This window comes from Mobula birostris, chromosome 6 (genome assembly GCF_030028105.1).
Source record: "Mobula birostris isolate sMobBir1 chromosome 6, sMobBir1.hap1, whole genome shotgun sequence".
Lineage (NCBI taxonomy): Eukaryota > Metazoa > Chordata > Chondrichthyes > Myliobatiformes > Myliobatidae > Mobula > Mobula birostris.
Window position 1 is genome coordinate 33676001 of NC_092375.1, and position 26596 is coordinate 33702596.

General features: G+C 38.2%; 1 protein-coding gene across 5 annotated transcripts in view; it reads right to left on the reverse strand.

Annotated features, from left to right (window-relative positions):
• Nucleotides 1-26596, reverse strand: part of LOC140198922 (uncharacterized) — a 332378-nt gene that overhangs the window by 150909 nt on the left and 154873 nt on the right. For all 5 annotated transcript variants that reach the window (XM_072260177.1, XM_072260176.1, XM_072260175.1 and 2 more), the window contains exons 17-25: nt 25866-25946; nt 25318-25401; nt 24558-24653; nt 21541-21630; nt 20943-21035; nt 18108-18209; nt 10719-10859; nt 5083-5223; nt 4286-4426 (exon numbers count right to left, since the gene is read on the reverse strand). In XM_072260177.1, coding sequence (XP_072116278.1) covers nt 4286-4426; nt 5083-5223; nt 10719-10859; nt 18108-18209; nt 20943-21035; nt 21541-21630; nt 24558-24653; nt 25318-25401; nt 25866-25946 — 969 coding nt within the window. The remainder of the gene's footprint in view (nt 1-4285; nt 4427-5082; nt 5224-10718; nt 10860-18107; nt 18210-20942; nt 21036-21540; nt 21631-24557; nt 24654-25317; nt 25402-25865; nt 25947-26596) is intronic.

The window sequence follows — 26596 nt, forward strand, 5'->3', positions numbered from 1 at the left end:
TAGGGAGGTCCATATCTGACATGTGGGAGGGTGTTTAAAGATCAACTGCACAAAGTACAGGGCAGGTATATTCCAGCAAGAAGGAAAGACAAGGATGGCAAGGTAAATTAAAACTGGATGTTGAGAAAGGTGATGAACTTAGTCATGAAGAGAAAGGACATAACTTTATGTAAAGCCTAGGAAGCTAGAATCAAACAGAGCCCCTGAGAATTCTGAAAGTACCAGAAAATAACTCAGGAAGGGAATTAGGATAGCCAGGAGGGGACATGGAAAGTCCTTGGCAAATAGGATTAAGGAGAATCCCAAGACATTCCATACTTACATCAAGAACAAAAGGATAACTAGTGAGAGGGTAGGACCACTCAAGGATAGAGAGGGGAACATTTTCTAGAAAATGGAGGATGTGGGTGAGGTATTTACCAAGGAGAAGGACATGGAGGATAGGGAGATCAGTGCTGAACATTGATATGCTAGGGCACTTCGCAGTAATGCAGGAGATAGTATTAAGGTGGATAAGTCCCTAGTGCCTGATGGGATATACCCTAAGTTGTTGAGACTGGCAAAAGAAGAGATTGATGGGTCCTTGACCAATACCTTTGTGTGCACTCCAGCCGCAGTCCAGCAGAGGACTGGTGAGTAGTTAATGTTCTTCCACTATTCAAGCAGGGATAATCCTGGGAACTACAGACGAAGGGTCTCCGCCTGAAACGTCGACTGTACCTCTTCCTAGAGATGCTGCCTGGCCTGCTGCGTTCACCAGGAACTTTGATGTGTGTAACCATAGACCAGCGAGGCTTTGTCAATGATAGTGGAGTTACTGGAGAGAATTCTTAGGGATAAGATTTACGAGCATTTGGAAAACCGTGGCCTAATTAGGGAGAGCCAGCATGGCTTTGTATGGAGCAAGTTGTGTCTTCCTAACTTGATGTAATTTTTTGACGAGATGATGAAGGTGGTTAAAGCTCCCATTGTTCACCGATTAAAGCGACAAGGGAGATTGAAGAATTGAAGCGAGTGCAAAGGGTAAGTGGTGACTGCCTGTCTTTTGATCGGAGAGGGAAAGGCTGCGCCCAGGCCCGGAGAGTATTGTCCAGGTTTTTTTCTGTGTTTTGGATTTGGAGTTTGGACTACAGACTCTATTTTTCAGTCTTACAGTTTTTATATTCTGTATTTTTTTTGCCTGATCTTGGTTTCGTTTTTGTTGGGGGGGGGGAAGGAAGATTTGAGGATCTATGTGTCTGATCAGTTTTATTTATTTTTTTGTGCAGGAGGAGGGATTTGGGGGTCAATGTGCCTGATCCATTTTACTTGTTTTTTGTGTGAGAGGGGGGATATGATGGTTGATGAACCTGATCATTTTTGTTCATTGTTTTTTTTTTTAGCGGGGAGCTGGGATTTGGGGGTTGATGAATGTGCTGCTTTTCTTTCCTTTTTCTTTCTTGGTTTCATGGCTACCCAGTAAATTGAAGAATTTCAGAGTTGTATACTTTGATAATAAACAAACCATTGAAGGTAGAGCTGTGGATATTATACACATTTGACAAGGTTTCTCATGGGAGACTCATCTGGAAGATTAAGATGCATGGTGAATAGGTCATTTAAGTTCAGAACTGGATTACCCATAGAAGACAGAGGGTAATGGCTAAAGTGTTTATTCTAACTAGTGTTTATTCTAACTGGAGGTCTATGATTAGTGTTGTTCTGCAAGGATCTGTACTAGGATCTCTGCTATTTGTCATACATATACTGTAAATGATCTGGATAAAAATACTAATGACTGGGTAGTAAGTCTGCAGATGATACAATCATTAGTGTTGTTCTGGACAGTGTAGAAGACAGGCAAAGAATACAATGGGATATAGATCAGTTGCGGATATGGGTGGAGAAACAGAGCTTAACCTGCCCAAATATGAAGTGTTGCACCTGGTAGGTGAAATACAAAGAGACAGTATAGTGTTAAGGGCAAGATCCTTAATAGTGTTGATAAACAGAGAGATTTTGGGGGTCCAAGTTCATAGCTTCCTGAAAGAGGCTACACAGGTTGATAGGGTGGTTAAGAAGGCATATGGCATGCTTGCCTTTATTAGTTGAGGCATTGAGTTTAAAAGTCAGGAAGTTATGTTGCAGCTTTATAAAACTCTAGTTAGGCCACATTTGGAGTATTGCATGTTCTGGTCTCTGTAGTTACAGGAAGTATGTTGAGGCTTTGGAGAGGATGCAGAACAGATTTACTAGGATGTTGTCTGTATTAGCGGACTTGTGCTAGAATGAGAGGTTTGACAAACGTGTTGTTTTTTTCTGGAGCAGTGGAGGCTAATGGGCGATCTGATAGGGGTTTATCAGCTGAAGGGCATAACTAGAGTAGACAGACAGTATCTTTTCTCCAAGGGTGAAATATCTAATACCAGACGGCATGCGCTTAAGGTGGATGCCTGGAATGCACTGCCTGGGATGGTGTTAAAAGGGTGTTAAAGGCAGAAACATTAGAGATTTTTAAGAGACTTTTAGATAGGCACATGAATGTGAGGAGAATGGAAGGATATGAACATTATGTAAGATTAGTTTAGTTAGCCATTTGATTACTAATTTAATAAGTTCAGCAAAACATTGTGGAACCAAAAGGCCTATTCCTGTGCTGTGCTGTTCTATGTTCTAAGTCCCACGTCCTTAACTTCCCCTGTGGTACTGCAATTTTTCTTTTTCATGTACACATCCAAATCATGGCTGAAACTGCATTCGTCACACCTTCATAAGTTGTGCTTCAGATTCTAACACCGCATAACATTAAGTAATCATTACTTTGCCTCTGACCCTGCAGGAAATTATACCTTAGATCATTAGTTCTCCTGGTTGTTAATCCTACTACATCTAAAAGTCATCACTGTCATCTCTTTTCTAACAATTTAACTCAGCTAACAATTTTCCTATATTCATTCAAGAGACATGGGCTTCACAGGCTGAACCAGCATTTAATTGCCCATTCATAATGCCCTTGAGTAGTTTCCTTGAACAGATGCAAACCTTTATGTGTAGCCCCAGTGTTGTTAGGGAGGGGGCTCCAGGATTTTCAGCCAGTGATGGAGAAGTAGCAGTGATTTATTTCCAGGTCACAATTGGGTTGAGCTGGGAGTGCAGCTTTTAAGTGGTTCCTGTGATTTGCTGTTCGAGTTGATAGACATCATGGATTTGGAAGGTGTCTGTCCAAGGAGTTTTAGTGCATCCTACTACAAACTGCTGTTACCGTGCCTCTGTGGTGGAGTGAGTGAGTGGCTGTGGATGAGGTGCCTATCATGTGGGCCGCTATGTCCTGTGCAGTGTTGAGCTTCATGATTTTTGTTGAAGCTACACACATCCAGGCAAGTAGTGAATACTCAATCACAGTTCTCATCTGTTCCCCCATTCCTCATCATCCTTATCAATTGTGGTGTTCAAATTTCATCAGAGAACTGTATTGAGTAAATAAATTAGAAAATACATGGAAGTCCATTAATTCCCCAAGAAATGCATTGGATATCACAATTGAGTTTCCGTAATGACAACCAATACCAACTGATTGATAAATATATAAAAGCCAACCATTCGGAAGACACCCCACGTGAACAGTGCATTGACAATGTCTCCTCATATGGTGAGAAGACGTTTGCAAATGGATTGCCAAGATCAGAGAACAACTCAATCCAACCATCAACCACCAGAGCTACACATTTTCCAAGTTATTTCCAGCATTGGACTGCTTATTTTTTAAAACTTGTGCTAAGGTTTTGCATGATGCATGCAAAAGAGTTAAGTAACAAATACACCCCAAAAGATCAGCTCTAGTTATCACATGTATCTCAAAACTTCAAAACATACAGTGAAATGTATTGTTTGCAACAATGTCCAACACCCTCTGAGGCTGTGCTGGGGACAGCCCACAAGTGTTGCCACACTTCTGGCACCAACAGAGCACACCTTCAACTTACTATCCCTAACTTCTACATCTTTGGAATTTGAGAGGAAACCAGAACACCCAGAGGAATCCCACATAATCACAGGGAAAATATACAAACTCCTTACAAAAAGCAGCAGGAATTGAACCCCAATCTTACAGCTGGCGCTGTAAAGCATTGCTCTAACCACTATGCTACCGCACATACAAATACACTTCACACAAGTGACTGGAACACTAATTTAACATGTAAAGCATGTTCTTTGCTGTTCAGCCCGAACCTCAACATGTACATAATATTTTACAGTAGGGCATCCTGGAATTCACATCTAAAGGCACAAGTAATGTCAGAAGTACCTGTGACTTCACTAAATCTTATCTTAGCAGGTTCAGACTTTATTGCTGGATTGGACACAGATGGAGAGTCAGACACTGGAAGCTTATAGCCTGACAGCAAGGTGACCAAATTAGGAGCTTGAGAAGATGATATTGTATTGTCTGAGGAGATACAAAGATATCAGGAATTTTTAATCTCTTATGAAAATAAGTCCCTTAGCTTCAACAACGAGCACACTTTTATTAGTGGATGCAATGCAGTATAAATTTAAATTAATATTTCATTTTCATTATTAACGTAAAATGAATACCCATATAAATATAAATTGAGCATAATTTTTCCATAAAACAAACTGTAACATAGTAACAAATTCATTCATTACAGAAAATGTTTTATTTAAGAGAAACGTGACACTAGACAGTCCATGCAGCAACATTGCTTCCATAACCTAAAAGCCAATTGTAATCTATTAAGCTTTGCTGCAAACTAGCTGTAATAAAATGACACACAAGTTCCAGCCAAGCACAATCTATAAACTTTTAAGAAAAGGACAATGAATACAACAGAACAAAGTAAAATGATTAAAGTTTTCATGAATGCAATGGATTGTTCATTTCATATAAACTGGAATGAATGGATGCCATGCAAGACAGTGACAGAACGTACACATCCTCCATGCAGGCTGACTGAACACTACAATATTGTGGCATGGCATCTACAGCACGTGTCTCCACTTTCACGCACTTGAGCCGGATTCCAACATGCAACTGTCATTTACCTCACCCACAAGTTCAGACACAAATATTGTCAGAAGTACCTGTAACTTCAGTAACCCGTATTTTAGTTGTTACTGATTCGGGGATCATATTGAACACATTAGGAGGGTCAATGTCTTGTGGCTTAGAGCCTGAAATTGTTCTGAACATGCTAGGAGTGTCAGTGGTTGGCTCCTTGTGGCCTGAGGGATAAGAAAGAAGTCAGACACAAAATACTTAATCTTCCACTAAAATAATATGTGTTATTTTGATAAAGATTATTTGATTCCTCAAAGTCATTAGAATATAAGGTAAAACAATGGGTCATTTCTTCATTCTAAAAGTAAACATATTCAAATGTAACCATATATTGTGAAATCGTAAATACTTCTCTTTCGTTACTAGACAATGAACAACACAATGAGATAATTTAGTAATTAGTAAATCAGTATATCTCAAAATGCATCCAATATGACAGATATGACAACAGATAATCCATACAAAAACACTTTCACTACATCAAGATTAATTATCAATCAGTAAACTTATTAGACTATAGAATATGGAATTGTCAGCACAGTATTGTCCTTAGGCCCAGAATGTTTTGCCAGCCTTTTTAAACTACTCCATGATCAAGCTAACTCTTCCTTCCTACATAGCCCATAACCCTTCATTTTTTTCCATCTGTGTGCCTATCTAAGAGACACTTAAATGCCCCTAATATATCAACCTTAATCACAACTTCTGGCAGTGTACTCCAGACACTTACTCCTCCCTTTGTAAAAAACATATCTCTGAAGTCTCTATTAAACCTTCCACACTCATCTTAAAAGTATGTCCTCTTGCACTAGTTATTTCCACCCTGGAAAAAAGGCACTGGCTGCCCACTCTATCTATGCCCCTTATACTATCTTACCTGCCTCTATCAAGTCACCTCTCATCCTCCTTTGCTCCAAATAGGAAAGCTGTAGCTCACTCATTTTATTTCCCCTCACAAGACATGTTCTCTAATCCAGGCATCATTCTGGTAAATATCATCTCCTCCCTCTCTAATTCTTACACATTCTTCCTTTAATGTGGTGATCAGAGTTAAACACAATACTCCATGGGTGATTTAACCAGTTTTATAGAGCCACAACATTACTTCATGGCTCTTGAACTCAGTCCCTCAACTAATGAAGGCTTTCTTTACCACCCTATCAACCTGTGCAGCAACTTTGACGGATTTATGGACTCGGACCCCACGATTCCTCTGTTCCTCTAACTACTCAGAATCCAGTCATTAACTTTGTATTCTGCCTTCAAGTTTGACTTTCCAAGGTGTTTCACTTCACATTTTTCTGGTTTGAACACCATCTGACACTTGTTAGCTCAGCTCTGCACCTGCTACAACCTACATCAACATTCTACACTATACACAATACTGTCAACCTTTTGTCATCTGCAAACTTACTAACCTGCTCTTCTACTTCCTTATCCAAGTCATTTATAAAAATCACAAAGTGTAGAGGTGCCAGAGCAAATCCCAGTGGAACACCACCAGTCACGGACCTCCAGGCAGAAAATTCTCCATTTGCTACCACCCTCGGCCTTCTGTGGACTAGCAAATTACAAATCCATGCAACCAAGTTTCTCTGGATTTCATGCCTCCCAATTTACTGGATGAACCTACCATGAGGGACCTTGTCAAACACCTTACTAAAATCCACCATTGTACCTTTATAACTTTGTTTTGTCACTTCTTCAATAAAGTCAATCAGGCTCATGAGATGTAACCTGCCCCACACAAAGCCATGCTGATTATCCCTAATCAGACAATGCCTTTCCAAATGCTCATAAATCTTGTCCCTAAGAATCTTCTCCATTAGTTTGTCCACCACTGATGTAAGGCTCACTAGTCCATAATTCCCAGGATTATCCCCATTACCTTTCTTGAACAAAGATACAATATTGGCCATCCTCTAGTCCTTTAGTACTACACCTACGGCCAGTCCAGACATAAAGATCATTCTCAAAGCCTCAGCAACCTCTTCCATCACTTCCCATGGTAACATGGGGTACATCCATCTGGCTCTGTGGACATATCTTTCCTAATGTTTCTCAAAAACTTCAACACTACCTTTTTCTTAACCTCAACATGTTCCATCATATTAGTCTGTTCAGTGCTGGCCTCACATACATTAAGAACCCTCTCCCTGGTAAGCACTGTGGCAAAGTATTTCTTAAGGACCTTCCCATCTCCTCCAACACCAGGTACATGTTTCCCCCTTTATGCCTGAAATGTACTACGCTCACTCTGGTCTTCGTGCTGTTTTTCATGTATGTATTGAATGCCTTGGAGGTTTCCTTAATCCTACTTGCCAAAACCTTCTCATGTTCTCTTTTACCTCTCCAAAATCCCTTCTTAAGATCCTTCCTGACTACTTTATAACTCTCAACAGCCCTATCTGACACTTGCTTCCTAAACCTTAAGTGTTCATTCCTCCTTTTCTTGACTAAAAGTTGCACTTCTCATCAACCATGGTTCCTTCACCCTACCATCTTTTCCCTCTCTTAATGGGACAAACCCATCCACAACCCCATGCAAGTGCTCCCTAAGCAACCTCCACATTTCCCCTGAGAACATCCACTCACCAATTGCACTCACAAGTTTCTGACCCTACTCTCATACACGGCTCTGCTAAAGAATGGAAATATGTCTCTATCTCTGAAATGCTCAGCCACTGAGAGATCTATAATAGACCATCAGACATAGGAGTAAAATTAGGCCAACTGGCCCATCGAGTTTGCTCCACCATTCAATCATGGCTGATACTTTTTTTCTACCTTCTCCTCAACCCCAGTTCCCGGCTTTCTCCTATAACCTTTGATGCCATGTCCAATCAAGAACCTATCAATCTCTGCCTTAAATAAACCCAAAGGCCTGGCCTCCACAGATGCATGTGGCAACAAATCCCACAAATTCACCATCCTTTAGCTAAAGAAATTTCTCTGCACCTCTGTTTTGAAAGGGCACCCCTCTATCCTGAGGCTGTGCCCTCTTGTCCTACACTCTCTCACCATGGGAAACATCCTTTCCACATCTACTCTGTCTCGGCCTTTCAACATTCGAAAGGTTTCCATAATCTGACCATGTTCATTACCCAGTACCAGATCCAGTGTGCCCCCTCCTCTAGTTCTCTCCCCTCTACTAGTTCTTTAGTTATAAAAGTATTAAATGGATTGCGGTCTAACTATGAATTGCACAACTAATAATACTTTTTCTTATAGAACAGTGATGTAAAATGTATTCATTAATTATTTTGACATTATGATTCATATACAAGTTCTGCAACAACAAGTAATCTATGTGTCAATGCTTCATCACATCAAACCCAACCATTATTCAAAGAACTTCACAACAATAATCATAATAGCCTGACACTGTGCAGACAAGAATTTTCTCTAAACCTAATGAAAACGATAAGCAGAATGCTTATTTAAATTTAAATTCCTGGAACAATGCAGTGGATTGCTCATTTCACAAAATTGGCATTGTATACTATATCCAATACAAAACATTTGCTTGCACACCCAGCTACATACAAAAGTCAAAGTGTCTACAGCACATGTCCCAACTTTCACAGAATTCAGCACACACTTTCCTTATAACTTCATTGAAATTTATAACTTCAGTGTCTCTTACCTCGACACAATCAAATTGTGCATTTGAATTCAACTTGTATGGAGAGTCAATCAAAGGCCACTTAAAACCTGACAGTAGGAGTCCGAAAGATTGCATAATTTTGTCTGTTATAAATGTTTTAATCTCTTATGAAAATAACACAGGATACACTGAAGTATACATTTGCACTACGTTAATTCTGCCTCTCGATATATTTGTCTTCAGATCTGCTGAAAACATTATATTGTTTCCTATTTCAGAATGTTTTTTTAACTGTAATGTTAAATATCTTCCTACCCACTCATAACTTTGTATTCAGTGAGCCAGATCATGAAGAATGCAATGCTTAATTCCAGGAAATTTCAACAGACTGTTCATTTCACAAGATTATTTCAATTTACTAAACATGTTGCATGCAAGATCCATTCGGGCTCAAAAATACATCTCTCACAAAAGCAATGATTTTTGATTAACTGTAAATTTCTTATTATTCTCATTATTTAGCACCAAGAGAGAAACATTGTCAGTAGTAATTTCAAGATGTTCAGGTTGTGTAAATGGATTGAACGTGTATAAAGAGACAAGGGCTGGCAGTTGATCTCCTGATATGAATGTAATCACTTTCGGAGTGTGAGAACTTGAAATGACATGCACTGATTGGAATAAGAAGGAAGTAAAAAAACAAAATTCATGAGCTCTCATGGACAAAACACACCTATTAAACATGAATATAACTGATGAATAATTCAATTATATTAATGGATATCATTAGACTGTAGTATTATTGTCATATAAAATCCTTTTCCATTACAATAACAATAAATGGCTCTCAATTATGTACAACCTTACATTCAAATAATACAAAGCAATCCATGATTTAAGTAAATGCTAACTTCAATATAACTCCAAACATTGTAATTAAAAGTTATGATAACATACATTCCATTCAACAACATTATGTAAAAGCCAATTACAATCTGGCCTACACTTACACAGGCTGATATACAGTTTACAGCTATGCACAATCCAAAAGAATTAATACCAAATAATTAAACAGAAGAGAAACGCTTGAATTCCATTTGATTTGGAGAATGGATTCCATGATTCATCAAGTATACCTCACACACAAGGCAACCAACATAAAATTCCATATGCTAGTAATATTTACTTCATTTCCAAGTTGCGAACAAAACTGAAATATTGTCAAAGGATGTGAGGCTTCTATAAATTGAATGGTGGTGCTTCAGTTTCTGGAACTAGTATTGTCAGTGGCTTGTGGCTTGCTGCTTACAGCTTGAAATTAATATGTACGCATTGGGAGTGTCAGAGGTTACCTTTATATGACTTGAAGGATTAGGAGAGAATTCAGATTCAATATTCTGATTTTTTTCATTTAAATACAACCATAGGCACTCCACATGGCATCAGTTTCTATCATATCTAGGACAATTAACACAATGTGCTTTCTAACAATATAGCCATAATTAGTCAACAGAGCCAAGCAGACCACAGTTTTTATGAGATATGAAAATTGAAACAATCGCAAATAATCCAACAAGCAGATCAAAATATTGCAACACTCACAACACGCTGGAGGAACTCAGCAGGTCAGGCAGCATCCGTGGAAAAGATCGGTCGACGTTTCGAGCCGGAACCCTTCGTCAGGACTGTAGAGGGAAGGGGCAGAGGCCCTATAAAGAAGGTGGGGGGAACCTACCAGCCTTCTCCTTCCCACCCTCCCCCCACCTTCTTTATAGGGCCTCTGCCCCTTCCCTCTACAGTCCTGACGAAGGGTTCCGGCCTGAAACGTCGACCGATCTTTTCCACGGATGCTGTCCGACCTGCTGAGTTCCTCCAGCGTGTTGTGAGTGTTGCTTTGATCCCAGCATCTGCAGATTATTTTGTGTTTAAGATTAAAATATTGAATTTCAGGAGCTATGCAGAGAATTGTTAATGTCATTAATTTGTACCAAGTTACATAATTAAACCACACAATTATTGTAAATCACAACACCAAGACACAAACATTAGTACCTGTAGCTTCAGTTTCTCTTATCTTAACAGATTCCGTTTCTGGGATTGGATAGGTCACATTAGGGGTGTCAGTAACTGGAAGCTCATGGTCTGTCGTTAAAGTGGACATATTATTTATGTCAGAGATTGGCACCTCATATTCTGAGGGGATAAGAAGGAAGCAATATAAAATTCTTAATCTCATATTAAGTTAACACACAAGTTCCCTTGATTACTACTGAATAACAAAACAATGTAGCAAATGTAGTAAGAGGGCCTTATTTGATTAGATTTAATAGAATAAAATATAAGCATTAATAATAGTTTTCATTCAATAGACTATGTACAAGATAACACTAACTGAATAATAGTTAAAAAGTGAAAAAAATTAACAATTATTTATAAAGACTAATGAAGCTTAATAACAATGAATTGAGCTAATCACCCAGGTGCTTCCTCTTAATGCAAACTTTCTACCCATATTGGCCAACTACATTTACACAATGCACTCCCCACCCCCTTGCTGTAGTCTAGCTAGAAAAAGGATGGTCATGAAAGACAGTGACAGCAGCTTTTGACCTTGATGGCTCTACTGGTCAGTTTACTATGTCGATGCTGTATGCCACATGGTAAGTCATGGCAAGAGTCCTTCTCCAAGTTAAAGACTGGAAAGCAGCAGCAACTTCCATACAAGGTCTTTTTTATCCTCACAAAGGCATATAGTTTTGAATTATGGAAAAATCTCTCTTAAATCTAGCTGTCTAAATGACAGGTGGGGCTCATCAGCCTTGGATGGTAGGCTGCCTAGGAGAAGGAAAATTGATTTTAAACCTTCGCTGCCTTGTGGCCATACCCACCCATGGGAAAGGCTTTGGGAGTAAACCCTGAGGAAGGAATCGGGAGCCGGGGTGCCTGAGGCAGTTTGATGTTGTTTACAACTTCACTCTACAACCTCTGCAACAACACCGGTGCCGAGCTGTGTCGGCGCTTGCCCTTCCCTTGGACTACATCAGTGACGTGAGAGGGGGAACCCGCTGCACGAGCAACAGCCGGTTCTTCAAATCTTCCCGCCCAGGCTTTCCCCCGGAGAGGACACAGTCCACCAGAGGCGCAAATACATGATCCCCTGGGATCGATGGCTGCTTTCTACTACTAATGAAATTCATTAGTATTCGATGCCTGCAACACAAAAAGACGTGAGCTATTGATCATAAGCACAACCTCTGTGTACTCCAAAGACAAGCAAGCTGTTATCAATCCAAACCCCTCGCTGTCTTCTTAACCACAATACCACAGCTCATTGCTAATGCTTTTAACTACAATGGGGTTAATTACAGAAGAGTGCAAAGCTGTTCAACCTTCAGGATCTATATCAACAACAAGTATTACTTCAGCTTCAGTCATCAACTTAGAGTATGCAGATGGTACTTGTATGTGCAACCGTAAGCTCCAAGACTCTGCTGGCTATACTGGAATGTATGAAAGAATGGGCTTTGTGCTAATCATGGGAAGATAGTTCACTAATCTGTCATTGATAATCTAGGTTCACGGAAAACTTTGAAAATCATGGATTACCTTCTACATTTTAGCAGCCACCTCTAACTAAGAGCGTTGTTGAAAACAACAACAGCTTCCTGTGCAGCAGATAAAAGATTTTTAATGACCAAAACCAGCACCATGCTCACAGTCAACTGAGTAGCAGTGATTCCCAGCTTCCTCTGTTAGTCTAGAGACATGGACAGCCATCAGTAGACATCTCAGTACACAGAAGAAATACCACAACACTGCACACACACAATCCTTACTGGCCACACCAGGAAGAATCATCCAAGCTCACTATCTTGCTCAATCAGCACTTAGATGAGTTATATCATCCAAATGCCTGACCTAGAATAGAAGAAGATTTCCAGGAGGATAGAGAAAATTCTTCAAAGAAATTCTCAAAATCTTCATATGAAATTGAAACTCCCTCAGCAAAGCATGGAAATCCCTAGCTTATGATCTCCTTGGGCCAGTCACAAACAGAAGAAGGAATGTAGAGTGCCCCAGACTACCCAGTCACTTGCCCTGTCAAGCTCCACCTGCCTCCAGAGTTTGCAATTTACACCATAGAATGTTCAGCCAATGCAGAAGCATTGATCTCAAAGGGAAACCTAAGAAGCACTAGCAGTCTGCTCACAAGTAGGAAGGAGCAAAATACTGATTGGAGAATACAGAGTTAAAATTCTGAACCAATTGTGAAAAAAATTCTGAATTGTATTGATGGACTTGCTTGCCTAATGTGACATTCTTAGAAAACTGTTTCTAAATTGATTTAATTCATTCTTTACAAGATTAAAAATATTCCAAACTAAAAACCAATTAGGCACTTCATAAAATCATGAGCCATGTCCAGTCAGCAAGTTAATTGATAAAATATTATTTAAAATAATATAAAATATAAAAAGATACTCCAAAGAAAAATAAATCTACATATCAAGTATTTCTCATTCAAGATGCAAAATGATACAGTCAAAACTAGCTGTTAGATGTTTTAGACCTAGCACAAAGACATGAAGTGGATTGTCTGATCAAAGGACACAAATGCAGGTCATTAAAATGATGAATAATGATAAATGCTTATACCATCAATAATACAATGAATTCCTTTTCCCACACTACACAATTTGCAATGACAATGAATGTATACGTGCAAGACAGTAAAGTACAAAGATGCATTACAAACAACACAATGATCAAGTTTGGCATAATATCTATGTGGCCCAAGTCTTTGTCACCATGTAGGCCTGAACACACACTTTTAGTTATTTGGTCCATGCCTGAGTTTACAGCAGGAATGTACCTCCTATATTAATTAGGAGTGCCAAAGCTTGACACCTCAGTCTACAGGTTACAAGAAGGAAGCCAAATAAAATTTCAGAAATTCCCACGAAATAATCCCCAGCATTTTAATCAATAGGAATGCACCACTGCGGATCGTTATACGGTAACTATATTGTATATTGTGGCAATGGTCTTGCTCATTTGCTATTAGAAATTTCAACATTAACCATCAATTGTTCACTCAGAATATTACAATATTAATTATATACAGCATTTTCTATCACTATTCAAATCAATTTATTCAAAATGAATGAATGCAGCAGTTATTTCCCACTATAGAAAAGCTAATTAAGATTCAATAAACATCACAATGTGAACTTGATGAAATAACAAAAAAAAAGACAAAGGAACCAGTTAATGAAATGAAATATATGTCTAATCAAGTTTACTTGCCCTGGATTGTTCAAGTAATATCCAAACTTTCCAATAAAATATTAGCAGTTCTGAGTGGAACTACAGAATTGCTAAGGTCAGGAATATTCAGGACTACTATACAGATATGGAAATTGTGAGCTTAGAGTCACAGGGTCATAGATACATCAACAGCACAGAACTGAGAGTGGATACAAACTACGTTTGGCCAGCTTAAGCACTGATTAGAATTAATTGTTATTGCTAAGTACAATTAATAATCTTCCCTTGGGAGAATGCGGATGTAGAAATATACTTATCCATTTTTTTTGGCCAATGAAATAAATGGCAACAACTGAAACAAAATTTTTTATAGTTTAAATTCCCAACACTTCAATGATGAGAACGAACACTGGGATTACAAGTGTAAAGGCCAAAGAACACAGGTGCAGAGATCGGGTCTGCACATCTGCATGTTAGAATGGACCTGCCTTCCTAAGACAAGGTGCCAGAAACAAAATCAACCAATGAAATAACAATTATAATGATACGATTTCCTGCTATTACATTCTTCCGAGCCATAACAGAAAACATCTGCAACATCTGGTAGTGTGCATTTTGTACTGTATCATTGATGTAATGACTACCACATTCTACAGATAAGCATCTAAATATTTATTTTTTCTATAGAAAAATGGCATCGACTACAAGGAACACAAAGCTTCCACGAGAATGTAAATATATTTTTGAAGAAAAGCATTCTTTGGAAAATCAGTGATATTTCAGGGTTCTTTTTAACTTCTATGGTACTAATGATGTAAAAGAATTGGCATTCAATTGATCAAACATGGGCAAATGGGGCTAACTTAGATGGGCATCTCAGATGGCATGAGTGAGTTGGGTCAAAGGACCTGTTCCATGGTGCATGGCTCTATGACTCCAATGTACATGGTACTTCTAACCAGAGATAAATCTCCATGCTTTCATGGTGCGGAAATGTATGCTCTTTGCACTGTTTAGAGAAGAAACCTGCTAAATAATAGTCATTTCCTATGCAAATGAAAAACTCTACAGCACCTGAGCTTGACTCTGTGTGCTGCTGATATTGTTATCATCAAGAAAGTATACTGCAGGACTTGTGCACAATACAAGAGTGAATACTATAGATATTAATCACTTGGAAGAGCAATATAGCATTTGTCGAACATCTAAATTATGTCTAGTCCAGGTAATTTGAGCTCCACCAGAAATACAAGCTAAGATGAGGACAACTCACCCGTCAAATTAACACTGGAAACAGCACATTTCTACCCGAGCTGAAGTCAGATTGAAGTCAGTTGCTTTAGCCATTCAAAATGCTTATAGTGAATGACTGGTAGTCTGGAGTGATATACAGCCAGTCTGATGTCAATAGTGTGCAGTGGGGTGGGGGGGAGGAGTCTTTCTTACTGATCTGCTGTTGAGGTGAGCCTCAATGATGAGTGATAACACTGCTTTATTTTGAATAGAAAATTTACACAGAAATTTGGATATAGGCAAATTTTGATCAAGATATCAAAGTAGAAATTAAAGCAAACAGAGATTGGCGGCAGGAGATAATTAACCAAAGGAACATTGGAGAAACCAACAAAAGCAAATCACAAATAGATTTAAAAATTAAGACACATCTGAATACAAAATATTCTTGGAAAATCACTTACGGAAAGAAATATGGAAACAGTAATAACCTTTCTTAATCTAAAATCTTCAATATAGATTAGGACTTTATTCCTTAGAATGTAGAATACTGAGGGGAGATCTTATAGATAGGGTAAATGCAAGCAGGCTTTTTTCACTGAGGTTTAGTGAGACTACAACTAGAGGTCATGGGTTAAGGGGGAATTTGTTCACTCAGAGAGTATGGATCGAGCTGCCAGCCCAAGTGGTGGCTGTGGGTTTGGTTTCAACATTGAAGAGAAATTTGGATAGGTATATGGACGAGAAGGGTATAGAGGGCTATGTTCCGGGGGCAGGTTGATGGGACTAGGCAGATTAATGGTTTGGCACAGGCTAGATGGGCTGAAGCGCCAGTTCCTGTGTTGCAGTGTCCTATGACTTCTAATATTATAGTATGGCGTTATGGTCAAATATTATGCATAAATTGTGCATATATCTACAGAACTATTGAAAGAGACCTTCTCCTCTTCAGTGTTTGTAGGAATTTTGAAAGTAGGGTGTTTTCTTCTGTACATTCATCAGCTGACTTTAGATGATGAATATACATTGGCCTGTTTCCAACAACTGGAATGACATTTCCTTCCCTTTCAAAACCATTATTCCCCATCTACCCCAACATAAACTTGTTTAATTCCATGTCACAGATATGAGCACTTTAATATGCCCCCAAGCCTAACACTTTCCATTTATCATTTTAGAGATTACAGTCTTAGAGAACATCGCTATAGTTTATCATAGAGCTTTAAATGTCATAGAATAATTGAGAGATACAGCATGGAAACAAGCCTCAAGCACCCATTTTTACACAAATCCCTCCCAGATCCACTTTTATTTGCCCCACATGCCCATGTCCTCTCCTCCACATTCTACCATCCATCATCTACAAACTATGGGGAACTTACACTGGTCAATTAACCTACCAACCCACACATTTTGACATGTGGGAGGAAGCTAAAGCACCTAGAGGAAATCCATGAAATTACAGAACCAAAGTGCAAACTCCACACAGACAGCACCAAAGGTCAAAACTGAACCTGGATTGCTGGGTATAAGAGGCAGCATCCCTACTAACTATGGTACTGTGCTTCAATATCTGGAATGAATCAAAGTGAAAGAAATAAGAAAAGTTTCAGAATCAAGGCACCTAAGTTGGTGACACATTTCTAGACACTATTTTGAACTTCACACACCTTCTGAATTTTTACGTGAAGCAGTTTGTTGGTCCGGACAACAACTCAACCTTTACTTCTGGGAGGAGAATGGAAGTATCCAAGTTCCAAATTTGCCCTCATCAAATTAAGAAAAATAATATATTTTCTTGCCATATGTAAACTTGTAAAACAGGATCGAACGTGCTCCAAGGTAAAAACAGAAGTTGTTTTGCCCTTCATGGTATTAAGCTAAACTACAGTTGATCCTCTACCTTTGTTATAATATCCTAATAAGGGATAGGTGAATTAACAAGTTACAGATCATGGCAGAATACTGCCAACTGGCCCCGTTACCTCATGCACACCTGATTTTGAGCTGCCAGATCTGTTCTGACTCATTCATGTCCCAAGGCTTCATATACCGCTCTCCTTTATAGTCCGCAGTTGGCCAAATGTTGTACCACCAGTTAATTGTTCAGAAAAAGACTGTTAATCATATTGCCTGCCAGACTTCTCTCGTACTCTCTTTGCACTCCCCTTCTCCAATCCCTCTGATCACAAGAACGTAAGAAATAGAAGTTGTCCAATCAGGATGATATGTCATTCAGTTAGATCACAGATGATTTTGTCCCTTGAGCACCACTTTCTCATGTTGACCCCATGTGCCGTAACATCTAAAATTCTATCAATCTCTGCCAGGAATATACTTAGCAATTGAACTTGCACAACCCACTTAAAAGACCGACTTCTCTGGGCCCACAACTGTTCACGTATATATTTACAATTTGGGTGAGGGGACTTAGTATAACAAATGCTAACTGTCAAAATTATCCTTCTTTAGGTAGGAAACCAGACTTGTGTACAATATTCCAGAAGCAGTCCCACCAGGTTTCTGTACAATGAGAGCAAGAGATCTCTACTTCAGTACTCAAATCTTTGATTCAATCTTTTAAAGGGAAATGGACGCTTAAAATATTGACTGTCCATTCCCCGCCACAGATTCTGGCTGACCCACTGAGTTCCTCCGGCAGTTTACTTTTTTCGGAATCTGCAGTCTTTTGTGTTTATTTTCATTGTAATTTACATTGCCAAATCTGTTTTTAAACTTCTTAAAATTGGATGTCCTCAATTAAATAGCCCTCTTTAACTATTTCCATTGCCGATCTAAATTTATGATTTTTTTACTACACCTTGGAAAAATAGCTAGTAAGAATGAGATAAGTTTCAGTCTTCTCGATGTTAAGACATGCCAAGTATCTGTTTTCAAAGAAAAGCTAGGTTCCTCTTGCTGTGTACTTACTAAAATTACCTGCATATGGCTGTTGCACCTCATCATCTGCTTCAGTAGTTGGATTTGATGGATTTGAAGTGATGAAGACTTTAGTTGTGGTGAATGGTGAAACCTCAGGATCTAGCACGTGCATTGAAAATAATGAAAACAGAGTTAGGTTTTTTTTATACACAGTGGTGAGTGCGTGGAATGCACTATCAGGTGTTCTGGGAGAGGCAGGTACATTAGGGATATTTAAGAATGAAAATGACATTTCAGAGAACATTAGAGAGGCACATGGATGAAAGAAAATGGAGGGCTACGTGGGAGGGAAGGATTATATTGACCTTAAAGTAGACTAAAAGGTCTACACAATATTGAGGGCCCGAAGGCCTGTACTGTGCTATGTTCTATAGAGTATGTCTTTGATCGTGAAAATTAGCTTACACTTATCCAAAGATGAAAGATTACACGAAGCTTTGGGAACAGCCAGCAGTGCTTTATCAATCAAAAAATAAGTATCAAGGAAAAAGATCAGCATTTGTGTATTGCTTATACAGTAAAAATAAAAGGCATGTGAACCATCTTAAACTTGGGAATTTATTCTGCCTGAGTTAACTTTCTGTGACTCACATAAATACTTCTTCTAACACCTCCAAATCCAATGCCATGATAGTGAGGAAAAATTAAATATCTTACTACATGATTTAATAATTATACTACTTACCTGACAAAACATCTCCATTAGCAAGACTGGTGCCCTAAATACAAAATCTGCCTCTGGATATATTGTTACTGTAGATTTCACCAGATTCTATAACAGACCACATCTTCCAGAATGTCTAGTTTTTCTCTGAGGAATATTTTGCACACTTGAACAGATGTTTAAAATTTTCTTAAACTTATATTCAAGGATTATTGCCAAGTTTCCATTGATAGATACTGTGGTTCTCCAGATTAACACTTGATACTCAGTGAAAATTTATCCCATGCACCTTGGGGTAGCGTGCAAATGCTTCACATTTGCCAAATATTCATCCCAGACTGCATGGAATTCTAAATTTTTAATTCATTTTTTGCTGATGGCTAGTGTAAGTTACCCAACCTTAAATGCCTCATGGTGGTGAGCTGCCTTCTTGAACTACTGTAGTCTTTAGGGGTTCCAGAATTTAAGAATACAAGAAGCAGTATGATCTTGTGACTGCTTCTCTGTTCACCAATCATCAAGACTGAGCTTTTACTTTCCTGTACTAAGATCATTTCCGTTGATACCGTTGATATCCAAAGATCTAACAATTACTTCATGCTCATACTCTGCTACTGAACTTCCACAACCCTCTGGCTTGAATATCTCAAAGATTCACTATCCCTTCTTCTCATCCATTATAAATGGTTGACCCCTTGCTTTGTGTGTTTTTGGTTCTAGCCAATGCATTGAAGGTGAGCATCTTCACACATTGATTGGTATCTACCCCGTCAATTTTGTATATTTTAAGAAAATCACACTTCATCATTGTATAGTCTAGGTTATATTGGCACTAACTATTTAAGATCACCTCACAGTACAACACTCTCATCTCATTTTGACTCAATGACAATAAAGGAATGGTACTACATTTCCACGCTAGAGAAATTGTGACTCAGAGGAGAACCTGCAGGCATTGGTGTTCCCATGCATCTGCTGCCCTTGGTTCCTAAGCCTCCCAGACTTAAAACTGACAGGTCAGGTGCAAAGGATATCTGGACCCTCTCTTCTACTGAATTAAGAGATGTACCATTTCGCCTCTGACTTCCTATTGACGACTAGGCTGCTTGGAGAATGATTCAGCCTAATACTTTGATTGCAAAATACCAGAAATGAATTGCAGTTTGAAAGGTTTGATTGTGTTTGTCCCATTACTAAAGTAACATCAGATTTGTAAATTTCTCCTTTCCTTTTAATCTGGCACTTTGCCCAAAATTTAGTCACATCCACTTTGGAAATAATAATGACAACTAAAGATAAGGCCATTGGTCCATTTTTTTTTTTTTGGTTATTTTGTTCTTTGAAGTCTCTTCATGCTTTCGTCCACTACTTCTTTCACTTTTGAGCTATTTGTTTTATGTTCAGCTCTCCCAAATACACTCCTTCATTGACAACATCAGAAGGCAAAATGGTTCTGAATCCTGACAACTCAACGCAATGTTTTAAATTTACTTCTTCATACAGAACACTTTACCAAGCAGTGCCTTTGTGTGATAAGCAAACATAAGAAAACAAAATAAACAAAAGTCAGCTGATCCATCCAATACAATTCTCACTTTATCTCTAAATCATAACTCCCACCTCAGCAGTCATCAGTTCCCATGAGAGGGAAATAACGGGGATGAGTATTTAAAACAATATGGTGTAGTAGTCTCTGAAATTCTTCTCCAGCCAAGATAATACAGATGATGCAAGGTCAACTGAACAATGTTGTATTGACAAAGGTACAGAAAAATGCACTGTGCAGGAGCAGCAGAGTACAGTGTAAGGTAACGGTGAACTTCTGAGCAGGAAATAAATTGCACAAAACATCTTCAAAATGTCAACTGTCCATTTCCCTCTACAAATACGGCCCAACTTGCTGAGTTACTCTAACAGCTTGTTTTTTGCCGTCTCTTTTGTCTTCACAAAACATCTCAATTTACTCTACTCCAATACCTGTATATGCCAATGATTAAGAACCAATTATCTGCTAGCCAATAAATTTTCTAAGATTTAGAGTGCTAATTTCTGACTAGGCATTCAGATCTTCTGATTTTCAATCAAAAAAAATGAAACTAACAATGACACTTACACATGTGAGTAAACCAAGAGAATCAAAGCTAATTTACATTTCTCATTGAGAATACCTGTGGATTGTTTTGGTTCCACTGCATCATCATTAGATGATTTTAAAGTGTTGACAGTCGGATTGCTCAAGTATTGTTGCCCAGGTTCTGGAACTTATTCAGAGAATACAAATAATGCATTTTCTTTAATTAACTGGATTTCTTTGCATGGTGTCAAACAAGATAAATGACAAATGTGAAAGTTTACAGCCCACCTAATTGATAGATAAATGCAGAGCAATGGCCAAGCATGATAGGAATACATTGATCAAGCTAAATGGTCTTCTGAAGTAATCTGAAGCATTCAGATTTCATTTCCATGCAAATTCATCACTTAGTAATTTGTTTCATGCAAACTGGCATCAAACCTGTCTAAACCTAAATGCTTTCTTCAGTTAAAAAACGTGAGAATCTTTTAATCATGAAAATGAATTTTAAGTGGCTTGTCTTATCAAAGTGATTCTATTGTATTGCAGTGTGGCTATATATTGGCTTAATAATGCACTTTGCCACATTTTATATTTCAAGAGCATGAAAGCACATAGACAATGTCTCTGCATTCCAGTGGTGAACAGAACAAGGCAGTATGCATCCATGCTATAACATATCTACATGCTACCTGAAGTCTGTTTCCGTTGTGTAGAATCAAATTCATAAATTGTATTTGAGGTGGTGAAAACTGAACTGGTGGTGGGTTCAACCACATATTCTGCAAATTAGTCAAAACAAAAACATACAAGAAAAGAACGTAAGAAATAGGTGCAGAAGTACATGATGTAGCCCCTCAAGCCTGCAAATACAGTAAGAATGAGGCTGAACTCTCATTTTAATTCAGTGTCCAAACTTTACTGTAAATTTTGATAGATTAACTGTGCATCAACGGACCAGACAATCATTAATACTCACTAACAAAATACCATTTAACTTTCTGGAGAGCAAACAGATGAAGGGCATTAGCAATAGTACTGAGTGAGTGCAGGTGTTGTCTTTTAAAGGAAAGCACAATATAATGACTGAATGGTACACTTTCTCTGAATGCCTACAAAATAAGATCAGGAAAATATGGTTTAGGAAAGCATTCAAATTAAGTTTAGCTGTATTAAATATAGTGGCAACTTTAAATTTTGAAGTGTTTTCAGGCAAGTCTAAATGCTTCCACAGCGATATACTTCGAGACTCGTGAAAATATCATATTTGTATATCTGGTGTTACACACACAAACAGCTGTCATTGCAAGACTCATCCAAAAGGAAAATTAATTACTGACATCATTCATGAGTCATACTTCATAATTTCAAGATGAAAGGAAATGTGAATTGAAATAGCTTGCGTATTCTTTTTGAAGAAAGTAACAGTCATGTGACAAGCAGTCAATTATGGCTCCCAGGGCAAACAAGCAATATTTCTCTGAATAATTAGTAATTAACACAACTTATGTTTTAACTTGTACACTGCTGCAATGCACTTGGGTTTTCTACCACACCAACTAAGTACCATAGTGCAGCTTAGTTCACTCAGTCATAATTCATCAAATTCAAGGATAAAATTTTGCATTATAACCACAATTTATGCATGTTACAGTATTTTTTTATATTGCAGGAAACCAATGGTGTACCCGCCAGAATTAACTTTAACTAATACAATGTCAAGCAATGGACCCAGTGTTCATGTCCTTCTACCCGATCAAGCCAAAGAAATGATAGGAACAAAATACCTAAATGGACTACTTTAATTACTTCCAATATCCACTGAAAGCTTAAACCAAGGTTCTTTCTAATCTATTCTCTGCTCAAAAATGGCATGATGCAAGCGATTCTTCTTCACTTGATTTAAGATTGTTAGTCAGCAGAGGATGTCCCGCAATTAATATGATCCCTCTCCTCAAACCTTACAGCATTCTCTCTCTTCTCCTGGATGCCAGTGACTTTGCTGCCTGATTTCATTCCATGTTTTTTAATGAATTTCTTTGTCCCTACTACTGTAGTATATCCTATGCCAAGTTGATTTTTTCCAACGTATGTATGCTGTAAATATCAGATTCAACTTGAAATTCATCAAAATGAGTTAAGCTGTTATAACTCAATTTTTGTGAAAAGTAACTGCATTTTCCATTTGTTTCCAGAGGGAGCAACATTCAATTTTCAATGCTTAAACTTGAATTTAGGCTCAAGCATGAGGGGAAATGTTTTTAAACCTGTTATTTTCTCATTTATCTTTTTAAAAAAAAAACACAAGCCAGGTAGGAATCTTGGTGATAAAATCTGTTAATTCCTGTTGATTGTTTCTAAATTGAACTGGCTACAATTTTAAATCAATGACAAGGAGCTGAATGATTATTCAGGTTATTAGTCAAGGACATAGTTTTAACACAGTTTTGTCTTAGCAATTAATATCACCAGGCAAAGCTATGGTGAAGCTAGCTGGATGAAATAATGGACATTAAAAATAACAGTAGAAATATGCATCCAGCCTTTATAAGTTTCGTCCACCGTTCATTAACAACATAGCTATTCTTCTGGCTCCGTATTATTTTCAAGAAGAAACAGCATCTATGAATTATCCCTAACTGTCCTTATTGCGAAGGTACTCTATTAGGTTGGGACTTCTATTACTTTGAACCAGAAATAAAGAAGAAACATAGTTATCATTCCAAATAAGGATGGATTATGGCTAGGAGGATAGTCTACAAAGAGCAGGTTTTTCATGCACCTGCTGCCCACGTGTTTGTTAGCTGATTAAGTTTGGGAAGTGTTATTGGAATACTCCCTGTACACTCATGCCTGCACAAACATATTCTGCTGTAATTCCATCTACAAGTTTGCAAGTGATACCACCATAGTGGGCTGTACGCCAACAATAAGTTAGAGTACAGGAATGAGATGGCGACCTCAGTAACACGATGTCATGACAGCACTTCATTCTGCATTTTGGGATTGTTTTACTTTGTTCTGTCTCCATACACTGTGTAATGATTTGATCAGTATGAACAGTATGCAAGGCAAGCTTATCGCTGTACATGCAATAATAATAAACCAATTCTGATTCCAGTCTTCTGGGGTGGTGATAGCGTGGTTGGCACGACACTTTACAGTACAGGCAACCCAGGTTCACTTCCCGCTGCTGTCTCTAAGAGTTTGTACGTTCTCCCCCGTGATAGCGTGGGTTTCCTCCGGGTGCTCCAGTTTCCTCCCACAGAGACTTACCAGTTGGTAGGTTAATTGGTCATTGTATATTGTCCCATGATTAGGCTAGGGTTAAGCTGGAGGTTGCTGGCTGGTGGAAAGAGCTGGGAGAGCATATTTCACACTGTATTTCAATCAATCAATCAATGACTATCTTGGGTGTGCACATTGGTCACTTCTACCAATGCTGCCATGAACAGGTAGAATACTAGGGATGTGATTGTGTAGGATTACACAGCTGTGTTGGCTCTTTGCTACCTACTAGATATCCAGTCCAGTACTCTGACTCTGACTCTACTTGGTTTATGGTAAAAATACCATGTCACTCTTGGTGATGGCTTTGAAATTCCCCACCCAAGTACTTATAGTATTTAAACTGATATTAGGCTAAGATGTGATACATCATTGTTGATACAAAAACGAGTTATCTTTTCTTTATTATTGATGTGACTACCTGTGAATTGTTTGTAATCCACACTATCAGGTGCTGAAGTTGTGGGTGAAGTGATGTAAAGTGCATTCCAGGAGGATGGTTCCTCATGCTCTGTTTCTTTTTGAACAAAATAAAAGAAAATAGTTTTTTTAATAGATCTGAGAAATAGTTTCTTCATATGGGGAAAAATATAGTTTCTCAGAGTTGATTGTAAAGCTTTAAATAGCCATAGGAGCGCAGTTCATGCAAACTATAGACAGACCACATTTTAGATTAGAAACCATGTGACAGCTACACCGATATACCTTTAAAGTACAATGCATGAATTCCATGCTGCACTTTGCACTAGTTCCGTGATAAATGCAGAAGACACAAAAATACACATGATAATCTGCAAATGGAAGCATTCAGCTGTACAAGACACAACATAGATGAAAAGTGTAGACCTTCCAAGCAATGATTCACCTTAAATACATAATGTGGTGTGCCCAAGCAAGGTAGACTTTAATTATCATTGTACATGAATGCTCACTTGCATGCTATTTGTTGACCAGTGCACTTTGCAAAAGCATACTGATTTACCATTGCATTGAAAAAAAGCTACTGACCAGACAAAGTACTTTGTGCCAGAACATGCTCACATGACGTAGATGAATTTTTGAGCAGTACTAATACAATGTTGCATGGATCGCATATGTACTTGAATATAATGTGCACAATAGATATGCTCTTTAAAGCATCTACAGCAAAACAGATTTCCACGCTCTATCCAAGTAGCTACCTGTCAACCACATTGTGTCCGTGACATCAGGTTTGGAAGCCATGTTTGAACTGGACGAAAATGAACTAGTACTGGAAGGAAGCTCTGTAATGTCATTCACAGGGAAAAAAAGAAAAATGCCTGTAATTGTAAATATATGATGCCGCAACAATTTCAATGGAAGATCATTGAAACATCAATAATCCTAGATACAAACACACCCTCACACACCCAGCCCGTTCTATGCAAATCTGATATTTTGAGAATTACATTTTATTTATATATATATTCCATTTAAAGTTTAATGTCCATGCTGTTTGCTCAATGACAATAACTTGACATAGGTATAACTTAATATTCATCATGTAAAACAGATCTGGTAAATACAGTATTAAAGTTGGCATAACATAAATACTTTGTTAAAATCTGCTTTGCAACACCATCTTGACTTACTTTGCATATTACATCACACTGTCTCATCAATGCATTTGAAGCCAAACTACTCATGTGCAAAGAAACTCCACAATGCTTCAAAAAGGCAGTTGTATGATACTGCACTGACAGACTACCTGTAAATCTTTCCACATCCATAGAAACAGATTCAGGAATTGGATTGACTGAGGTGGTGCTGAAGGATCGTATTTTATGCTCTGCAATGTATTTTAGAGAAAGCAAATAAAACTGACAATTCACAAACTGTGGTAAAAAAAATACACATTATTTTAAAGGTGACAAATAATCCGCATACCAATCCCAGTTGTGTGAGATCCATACAAACTGTGCAAAATGAATGACAGGCAAATGTTTGAGGGAATGACTGCTCTCCTGGGGAAGCAGATCTGAATTCAACAACATGGGAAAGAAGATGAGAATTTTTTCTTTCTCAGTAACGAGGGAAGTAAGCATAGATAAGTGACAAGAGACACACATGCACTTACCAATCTCATAAATGTAATGGAAGCCAAAAGTGACAATGCATACAGCAGAACCTCAAAACAGAAGAGCTGCATTTATACAATACCTCTCACAATCCCATGACAACCCAGAGTTTTACAGCAAATGAAAACTCTGAAGAGCATGGTAATATGCTATATAAATGGAAGATTTTTTTCTCTTTTCTTTGCATCTTTCTGCTCAGTTCTTAGTGATTCTTTCCTTTTCAAATTCAAGCCGAAAACCAGATCGATCACAGGTGCATCATCTCCTTCTTCACTTCATGTTGTTGCTTCTCCCATTAATTATTCACATATTCTCCTCCTCCCCCCCCATGATTGAAGTTCATTTTTCATTTGCTTTTGCA